This window comes from Podarcis liolepis, assembly GCF_965112155.1.
Source record: "Podarcis liolepis genome assembly, chromosome: 6".
In the NCBI taxonomy this organism is placed as follows: Eukaryota; Metazoa; Chordata; class Lepidosauria; order Squamata; family Lacertidae; genus Podarcis; species Podarcis liolepis.
The window spans coordinates 80,130,690-80,141,250 of NC_139559.1; the positions used below are offsets into that span (position 1 = coordinate 80,130,690).

A 10,561-nucleotide genomic window follows, 5' to 3' on the forward strand; every position below is an offset into this window, starting at 1 on the left:
CACAGTATTATTTTCATAAGTTTTCCAATCCTCCTAGTTTTCATTAAAAATTTATAATCCTTCTTTCAGATTTTAGCCTATCTTGTAGGTAGGCTACACTCAGATATAACTTGCCGTGGACCACCCAGAGAATATTATATTTGTGTGAGCCTGGATTTCCTATTTCTAACTCCAAATCTGAAGCTACTTTCAGATTTAGATGTTTTATTTGAATATTGATTGGTTGTGTTCTCTTTCCTGAGTTTAGTTAAGATCTTTTCAAAAGGTCAGTATTGGCAGTCCCCCCTTGAAACTAAGACCCTCAAAATCAGTTTTTATTAGAACAGAGTGGTGGACAAGATGGGCCATTGGCTTGATTCAGCAAGCTTTTCTTACATTTTTTAATGCTCTAAACTATCTTACCTCATCTAAGGATCTAACAAACGACAGCTCTTTTAGAATATCATTTTAGGAAAATACCAATATTTTGGGAATGGTCAATGGTAGAACATCTGCTTGTGTGTGCAGAAGGTCCAAGGTTTAATGCCTAGCATTTCCCATTAAGACTGGGAATGTCCTCTGCCTGGAACCTTGGAAGAGCTGCTGCCATTCACTGTAGACAAGCCCTGAGCCACAAGGACCAATGGTCTGACTTCCTATGTTTATGTGTTCTTACCCTATGGCTTTAGACTGCAGCACTGGTTCTGTGGAAGATGTACCCCATTATTTGACTGACCTGTTTTTTCTGCAGAGTTTATACAAAATCCTTAGATCTAGCTGTTGATGGGAAACCTAATTGGTCTGAACTGCAAAGTAGGGTGACCCTGTTAGCAGTGGTGATACTTGCTTTGGCAGCTTCTAAAGTTTGAGCCAGTTTTCTGCCCTCTCAGTAGCATGATAAATAAATTATATTGTTTTGTTGAAGTTATTACTATTTTATTTCTTTGTTGTGACTTCTAGTCTAAACAATAGAGATTGATTGATAAAGACCCATTGTATGTTTGTTTATGCATATATACTATTTGTCTAAGGAAAAAGACTGTTTTGGAAATGGGGAGATAATTAGCTTTGTATAGGATTATATTTGTATATTAAACATTGAGAGCCACTTGAACTATATGCAGATACATTCTTGTTAGTCATGTAAGCGAAGATTATTTCTAGCTGTTTGTACTTTTAGGAAAACACTGCAGCTCGCCAGACAGCTTACAGACCGGGCTGTAGAAGCACAAGCTTGCTACAGCCTTGGGAATACATATACTTTACTTCAAGACTATGAAAAGGCCATCGATTATCATCTGAAACACTTGGCAATTGCTGAAGAACTGAATGATAGGTAAGGCTTTTAAAGGTCCACTGTTCATTAGCAAGAGAGAGATCTTTTTGAGGGTATAAAATTAAGTTCCTATAGAATAATGGTCCTATTCAAATAGACAAAGGTCCAAAGAACTACATTATGCATGCCTAAGAACCTGCCCCTGCCTCTTGGGATTTTCCCCTCCACCCTTTTGAACTGTAGGTGACCATGCCATATCATAAACTCTTTTGAAAATTCCCTTCAGTTTTGTGCAGTTACTTGTCCTTTGATCTGCTACTTTAGAAACAAAAGCCTGGGTTCAATACCTAAATACAACTCTGGAAACTTCAATAAGCACTAATTATTTTTAAAAGTTGTGAGATTTGCATTGGGATTAGCCAGCTTTCTGTCACTAAGCTTTGTATTATGTAGCTTTAGGGCTTTTAATTGAAATTGTGCATTAATGAGATTTTGTATATTCAAATTGAATATAAACTGTTACTGAGAACCAATTCATTTAAGTATTACTTTAATTGAGCAGCTTGTGGAAGTATGCGTGTTCATACTTCTGATTCTCTACAGTTAACATACGAAGCAAAGAGAAATGGATCCCCTCTGCAGAGACCATAAAGTAATGCATTTGTTGACTGACGGTGTTAAGTGTGTTGTTGCCAGTAAATAAAACAAAAATAAAAGCTAGTTAGCTTTGTTCAGTAGCATTACTAAGAGCGTGTAAACAGGACTTCCTCTCAGGAAGGGAAGGAATCACAGAACTGTAGAGTTGGAAGGGACCCTGAGGGTCATCTAGTCCAACCCCCTGCAATGCACAGAATCTCAACACATGGTTCTCCTATTTGAACCTATACTGGATGCTGCTTAGCTTTACAAATGTCCCAGCAGTTTCAGTGCTGCACCACCAGGAGGACTAGTTGATTCAACAGCCACTGTCCATTGTTCTCTCCCCATTCCTAGGGGGCTAACTAAATTTGAGCCACACCTCCTGACTTCACTGACTACTACAGTAGCTGGAAGAAAGCTAGGCATGTAAATTTGTAGCAACCTAGTGAGCTAGAGGGAGCCCCAGCTGACAAAGCATCAAGGTGAGTTCAGCAGATGTGCAGGTTTAGCAGCAGGGCATGGAAGACAGGGCACATGACTCTCTGCCCCTTCTTTCCTTTAGCTAAAGTAAACCTGAACTCTCAATAAAAGTAACCCCTGCAACTGGAATGTCAGCAGGGGTGTGGGGGCTTTCCAGTGTTTTACACTGTCTTGTCACATGTACAGCTATCTCCCTTTTGGGCAGAAGTCACGGGGGTGTCCAAAGTGCAACGAGCTCCTGGTTTTCTTGGAACAAGCTCATTCCCTTGAAGCTAAGGTGGCAGACCAGGAAAGCTAAGAGAGGCAGAAAACTGTGAATGAGACATGCGGGGATACTATAGTTGTGTCCCACTCCCACACTGAGAGCTGTCCTGTCAGGGAGAATGAGGATTTCTGGGAAGGAGAGTGTCAGAAGAAGAGGAAAACACTTCCTTAGAAAGGACCCATTCCTTGAGGGAAGAACAGTTATGCCTGCATGCTCAGGATGCTTCTTGGGTGGGGAGTGAAGAAAGTGGATGGAGAAAAGTGTTTCTCCCTCTTTGATAACACTAGAATTGAATGTTGGAAGATTAAGGGCAGATAAAAGAAAGTCCTTCTTCACACAGCACATAGTTAAACTATGGAACTTGCTCCCACAGGAGGCAGTGATGACCACCAACTTTAAAAGATCCGACAAGATTCATGGGGGGTAGGGCTATCAATGGCTACTAGCCAAGAAGGTTATACATGGTTGGAGGCAGTAATGGTTCTGAATACTAGTTATTGGGAACTGCAGGAGGAGTGAATGTTATTGTGCTCAGATCCTGCTTAAAGGCTTCCCACAGGCACGTAGTTGGCTAGCCAGAACAGGGTGCTGGACTAGATAGGATTGGCTTGATGCATCAGGCTCTTATGTTCTTACTTGTTCTTGGCCGATAGTGGTTTGTTTAAATGAAACATGATCTCTGGTTCAGACAAGCTAAGCCAAGGATCACGATTTGTTTCTCACATGTGCTAGTGGGGAGTATAAAGTGGCACAGACCAGTGGATTAGCATTAAACTATTAACTGGTTTATTGTGGCATATTAACTGACTAGTATAGGAATGGGTCCTTACTGGTTTAAGTCAGTTAGAAAGCTAATGTATGGAGCATTTAATAAGTGTCATGCTGTTGAACTGTGTTTCAGAATTGGTGAAGGAAGAGCATGCTGGAGTTTGGGGAATGCATACACAGCCCTGGGGAACCATGAACAAGCTATGCACTATGCCGAAAAGCATTTGGACATTTCGAGAGAGGTATGTGGTCATATTACAAGTTGTTTGTGGTATACACTTTTTATAAAATTAAGTATACAGTGGAACCTCGGTTTTCGAACGTAATCCGTTCCGGAAGACCGTTCGAGTTTCGAAATGTTTGAAAACCAAAACTCAATACAGAAGCCTCAGTACAATAGGGAAACTCAAAATGGAAGCCACCTAGAAGTTCAAGGACTGGGGTTTACATATTTATGGATAGTGTATACAGGAACTTGTTCAGTATGGATATGAAATTACGAAATGCTTTTGATTGCAGGTGGGAGATAAAACTGGAGAACTAACAGCTAAACTTAACCTCTCAGATCTACAAATGGTGCTTGGCCTAAGTTTCAGTACAAACAGTTCAATGATGACAGAAAATCAAATTCTAGATCATAGTGTGAATGGTAAGTATAAACTTCCATGATTATGTATTAAGATTTATCTTACTTAATCTTCAACACTCATAGATATGCTGATATTTTGTGGGATATACTTCTCATTTTACTTGGGGAAATTATAAGACTCCGTATTTGCTTTTTTTAATAATAATTTTTATTGATTTAACATTTTACCATAATCACATTCCATTACATAATCTCATAATCAAAGAACAATGCTCAAACTGAGCTTCCACTGCCCCCCATCCCACTCTCTGGCTTTCATAAATAATCACTTACATCTTAGCATTTCTATAACCACTTATTTACCTTTTTTCTTTCTTAATAAAATTTACCTCATTAAATGTAAACCCGTTCTCAATATTAGCATAACAAAATATTTCAACTCAAACCTACAAATGTTTACAATGTTCTTTCATATATTGTATAAATTTACTCGTCCTTTTCAAACAGTTCGTTGTGCTAATTTCGGATCTTCCCCGTCACCTTTGCCAATTCTGCATATTCTATCATCTTAGTCTGCCATTCTTCCAATGCTGGAAGTTCCTGCTGCTTCCATTGTGTATTTGCAATGCAATGGGGAAATTTTTTTGCAATCCTTAATCTTCAATACTGGGTCTGTTCTTGTATTCTGGTTTTAGAAACTGTTTTTAAAAAAGCCACAAGCCATTTTTCTTTTATAAGCACACCTATACAGTGAAGTCCCTCAGCAGAACTAGGAGATAATTATTGGCGATTTCTCTGATCGTCTCCCCCCCCCCCTGCTGAAATCCACTGTAGAGCACCCCTCAGCCCCAACACCACACACACACACACACACACACACACACACACACACACACACATCTCAAAATACCCTATATATCCGAAAGACTGCCTCATTCCTTACAGACCCTGCTGAGATTAGCAGAGGGGGTCCTCTTGGTAGTTCCTCCACAATCTGAGGCTTGGGGTGGTGCTGGCCTGTGGCAGGGCATTCTCTGTGGAGAATTCTCTGTGGTGGCCACTAAGCTGTGGAACTCCCCGCTGAGTTTTATCTGGCAACTTCATTATACAGCTTTCAGAGAATGCTGAAGCTGCACCTTGGAATTTGACGCTTGAGGTTTATGTTTTTAGGAGCCACCTTATATTTATGGTTCTAAGTCATTCCAAGTTGTTTTTATATTCTGCTGTGACCTGCTTTGGGACCTTCAGGTGAAAGTGGGAAATAAATACATAATTTGATAAAATCTTACCTTGCATGTAGGTGAGTTCTAATTCAATTGTTAGTCTCAAGTAGTAATGATCTTTGTTGGTCATTAGACTTTAGGAAGGTCCTGGTAATTTACCCTCATTGTATTTGTTATGAAGCTTTCCTTCAAAATAAACTATTTTTTCTGTCTTAAGGTGCAAGACCCCGAGTAGGACGCCGCCATAGTATGGAAAACATGGAACTTATGAAGCTTACTCCTGAAAAGGTTGGTGACTGGCTGAACATATTTCATGGGTTGGATCCGGTCTACATTAGCTCCCACTGATTTTACAGGAAATGGAATTCAGCTAGGCATTATTACCTTAATATGGATTCAGCACATTAGGCTTACTTGTCATTCAAGCTATAGGGAGAGGGGATGTGGAGGTTGTGGCACTCCCATCTACGCGCCTGCACAGTGCTGACCTGCCTGCTGCTTTGTTGTCGTCCCCCTCTCTCCTGGTGGGGGGGGCGTGTCAGGTCTCTGGCAGCAGTGCTCCTCACTGACCAGTGTTCTGCAGTGGCAACTACCTTTGGATGTTAGACTAGCCAGAACAAGTTATGCACAAAGTGATTTTGGTCAAAAATGGGAGAATCAAAATCTGTATTATTAACTGTTTCTGATTGATTGTGAATCTGGCAATAAATGGCACCACTTGTGTGTGCATCTATAGCCTTCTCCCCCTCCCCTGAGGTTGTCAATACCTTATGCTGTATTTGATGTTTATGATCTGAAGACCAAATCAGCTGAACTGAAGCAGAGATTTAGTTGATTGACTACATATCAGGGATAGAAAATATTTTTCTTCCCTTTGTCTTGAGTACTGTGGGTACTTAAAATAAATTAAGCCATTGTTTACAGAAGATGACTACATGGAAATACCAGAAATAGCACTGAAAGAGAGAGAAGATATAGGAGTAGAACAGTACTAAGGGTAATAATGTTTGGTTCTGTAATTGAGGCATGCTACTGGAAATGAAGGGCACACAAGTACATCCTAAGCAAGATGGAATGATGACTGATTTCTGTGCAGTTTGATGTTCTGAGTTTCTTTCCAAGGCTTGGTTCACACATCACAATGACCCTTAATGTTCTATGGTCAATGTGCAGATCACTCAATCCAGGGATCCCTGTTTTTTGAGCAAAAAACATGATCCCTGATTTGGAAAGAATACTAAGCCAAGGGTTGTGATTTGTTGCTCCTGCTTACCAGCAGGGAGGAGCAAAAAGCATTAAATGTTTAATGTTTAACATTAAACATTAAATTTATTGTTTTAAAATTATGAGGAGCAGCAGCTTTGCTGAGAAATGGGTAAAATGAATTCCAAGTTCACATTTTTAGGGTTGTTTCCTGTGCTATTTCTAGTCATAGTAGACCCATTGTAATTAGTGACCATGGTTAAGTTTGGTCCATTAATTTCAGTAGGCCTACCCCAAGCAAAACTTCCTTGAATACCACCCTTAGTCTCCACACATGGGGAGTCAAAGGGTAGGAGAAAAAGTTAAAAATATAGAAGTTCATCTGTTGTTCCACTGTGTCTTCTTTGCTTCTGCTTCCTGCCCCCCCCCCTTGTGCCTCCACCTGCCCCGCCCCCATTTGCCTGGGGGTCTCTCCTTTTTGCTGCACTTGATCTGTACACAGAAATGGGATATTTAAAAATTCAGAATGCTTGTGTGTATCTGTAGTTCAGGAACAATCTAAGGAGGCAGAGCTAATTTAAACAGGGGGAAAGTGATGTACAATTAATATAATGAAGAAGGAATTGGCATCACTGCATGAACTTAATTTTAGGTCTTAAAAAGTTATCCTGGACAATTATAGCTAAATAATACCTGGGATCCATACTACTTTCCTGAATGTAGTGCAGTGTCACAAAGAAACATTAAAAGTGGCAGTATCTTGTCCCTGGGAAAATGTGACCACCCTCTTGCCCAAAATTTACATCTCTATTATAGTGATACAGGTTGTAGTGGATACCGCTTGTAATGTTCTAACTTGGAAGGCTGCTTAGAACTTCAAGGGTGTAGGATTTGTTGCCATAGCAGGCTTCTTCCTGTTTTGATATACATTGTCCCTTGTTCTCTAGGTTCAGGACTGGAACAGTGAAATTCTGGCCAAACAGAAACCACTAGTTCCTAAACCTTCAGCAAAACTACACTTTGTAAATCGATTAAAAGGCAAAAAATACAAAAACATCACATCTTCTAAAGTGCTTCAGGATGCTAGTAATTCTATTGACCACCGACTAAGTTCACAGAAGGTATTTGTGGATAAATATTTAATTGCTTGAAAGAAATCTTAAAATTATAGTTTGAACACCTTTTTAGAAGCATGTTGGTTTAACTTGTTTGCTTGAGTTAAAAAAAATCTTAGCAACATCATGATTAATGCTCATTATGAAGGTAATTCTGAGCATACTTCTTAGGAAGCACTTCTCATCAAGCTCAGTGGATATTTTCTAAATAAGCATGGTTAGGATTTGGGTGGAAAAATCCATTTGAAAATTTTGTTGGGTTGGAGTGAGAACTAAACATTTGATTATAAAACCTGTATCAGCTGCTGAAATACTGTGCTGGCTTGCTAGCGTCTTAGCCTAAGTGTTGTTTTACCTCATAGGCTCTTCTTCCCTCCCTCTTTCCCATGCTATTTATTTGTGCATAGCTTTTTTTGTAACACGGGTAGAGGAAAAATCTCTCCTATTGTCTTCAAAAGTAACCAGTATAACTTTGGCCTGACTATTTTTTTATCTGACTTCTTAAAAGAACAGCCCTGATGTGCCTGGAGATGAAGGGTTCTTTGATTTGCTAAGTCGATTTCAGAGCAACAGAATGGATGATCAACGGTATTGTTTCCAGGACAGGAACAGACTGGCAGTGACATCTTCTTCTACACCGTCAAGAACATTGAAAAAATGTAACTAATTTTAAATTGTGTATAATTCCCACCTTCTGACAGAATAGAATAAAAGCAGCATAAGTATTTTCTTCATCTTTCTGCAGCCTTTTCTACGTCCATGGTCTCACCTCACACTGATGAATTTCTAGATCTTCTTGCTAGCTCTCAGAGTAGACGTCTAGATGATCAGCGAGCCAATGCCAGTGATTTACCAGGACTTCGTCTTAATCAGCGCAACAGTCAATCGGTCCTTGGCCGCTTGATGGCCAGTAGCAATAGTGAACCAGATGATGACTTCTTTGACATTTTGATAAAATATCAGGTAAGTCTTGTAAATGGTGCTCTACATAGTATGTCATGTTTTGTGAAGGCCAGAAGGAAATAAACTTTATGCAGCATGATGGTGACATCTGGTTTCAGTGGGTTCTTACTGTTTTTTTCGATTTAAAAAGTTAATGAATGCTCTCTGATAAATCTTAGCATTTTAAACAAAGCTCGTGGTGAGTCACCCTCAGATATACTCTTAAAATCAAATGGCTCGCCAAAATGCTGTAAGGAATAAGGAACTCAACTTACTGGATTTATATGTTGGTTGGATGAGAAATAAGCAGAACATGCTCTGACTTGAGAAAACAGCCCTCTGCACATTTCTCAGGTTCTGAACAGACTTTGCCTGACCCTCACAATTGCAGATTTCTTATCTCATTTTTTTCTCCCTGTTGAAATGACTATACATGTCACTAGGATTTTGTTTTAAAAGCCTGGATCAAAAGGACTTTTCTATATCAATACATCGGTCCAGGTATGAGGGCTAGACCACTCAGGAGTCCCTTTGCCACCAGTGTGCCAAAGGAAAAACAAACTGGAGCCGGGCACTGGAGGCAGTTTCACACGCAATATACCACCAGGTGAAGCCACCATTGCACTCTGGCCATCGTACAATTGAGGACAAGCTAGCTTGTTCCTCCCTTGGGCTGCCTGCCCTGCAGCGGAGAAGTCTAAGGGAGCCCCCACAAGGCAGAGACGTGGTGGGTGCTCTGCTAGATTTTGTCTGCTGAGGGGCAGGCAGCTGTGCACCCCAAAAGAGGTAGCCCATGCATGCCAAGGTGGTGGTGAGGCAGGCACCTTGGCACAGTGCCGCCTTGGCAGGTTATCTCTTTCTCCCCACCCAACCAGTGCACTGCATCTTTACTTCCAGGGTCACCCACCACCCTGGGAGGAAAGACAGACCCCACTCACCAGGGTGAAGGTAGTCAGATGAGGGGTCTTATGGGGCAATGCAGTACAAAAAGTGCCCCGTGAGCTGGAGGGACGTGGGGCTTGGTCAGCTGGGGGGGTAAAGCCTTTGTGCCCCCCCCCCCAGATGGGCAGTGCATGTTCTCTCCACACCAGGTGTTGGGGCTGGAGGGACTTGCTCCTCCCCCAGCACTGGGAACAAGCTGCATTGACCCCAGTCCTGTGAGGTGAAACTGCTCCCTCCCTTGTGGGCTGGGGTCAGTGCAGCTTATTTCAACATCATGGTGAATTGCCAGACTGTAATGTTTGGCTGGTGATACATTGTAATATTGAAAACCTGACATTGGCCAGCCCTACTTCCCAAGCATCTAACAACTAGCTGTGAATCCTGTGCAAGGAGAAAAATTTATTTCAGTTGGAATAAAGTTTACTATAAAGCAAGTGATGTTATTAAACTATCTAAAATGTGCAAAATATTTGCAGACACATTTCTTGACAAGGTGAAGGAGTGGCTAACATAACATTTATAAAACGATAATATAGTGAAGGAGGCTTGAAGGGCCTTGGAGATTATAAGCAAACTGAGTAATTCAGTTTTTATCTAAAGTGCTCTGACTTCATAAGGACAAAATGCAAAAGAAGCTCTAGAGTCTTTCCATGACATTAACTATTTATTCCAAACAAAGAGCTCATAGACTAAGGGTCTAGTAGGAAGAGATGGTTAAAATATACCGTATTTTTCGCTCCATAGCATCTGCGGCGCTTGCAGGCTTTTCCCCGAGGAGGGAGAAGGCAGCCCGTCAGACATGCTGGCTCTTGGGGGCTTTTGTGGGAGGTGAGAGAGCCTCGCTTTGTCCCTTCCCCCACCTCCCCCCAAAGCCAGGGATAGCTGTGCTCTGCAGGGCAGCGGGATGAAGGCTCCCTGCTGCCCTGCGGAGGCTTTGCGGGCTACCCCAGAGCTGCTAAGGAACTTGTCGGGGCTGGCGGGGGAAGCTCGGGTCCCCCCCCCCAGCCCCAAAGAGCAGCTCACGGAGCAGCAGACAGGCTGCACGCAGCCTTCCCATTGCTCCCAGAGCTGAAGCCCGGGTCCCCCCCCCCAGCCCCAGGGACCACACATTTGCTCCATAAGACGCACAGACATTTCCCC

At 41.6% G+C, this 10,561-nt stretch overlaps 1 protein-coding gene across 5 annotated transcripts in view; it reads left to right on the forward strand.

Annotated features, from left to right (window-relative positions):
* Window positions 1–10,561, forward strand: part of GPSM2 (G protein signaling modulator 2) — a 36,256-nt gene that overhangs the window by 24,035 nt on the left and 1,660 nt on the right. For 3 of the 5 annotated variants that reach the window (XM_083509968.1, XM_083509970.1, XM_083509969.1), the window contains 7 exons: window positions 1,160–1,315; window positions 3,541–3,649; window positions 3,927–4,056; window positions 5,437–5,507; window positions 7,370–7,543; window positions 8,046–8,196; window positions 8,283–8,500. In XM_083509968.1, coding sequence (XP_083366094.1) covers window positions 1,160–1,315; window positions 3,541–3,649; window positions 3,927–4,056; window positions 5,437–5,507; window positions 7,370–7,543; window positions 8,046–8,196; window positions 8,283–8,500 — 1,009 coding nt within the window. The remainder of the gene's footprint in view (window positions 1–1,159; window positions 1,316–3,540; window positions 3,650–3,926; window positions 4,057–5,436; window positions 5,508–7,369; window positions 7,544–8,045; window positions 8,197–8,282; window positions 8,501–10,561) is intronic. The other 2 variants (XM_083509971.1, XM_083509972.1) reach the window with 1 other exon arrangement.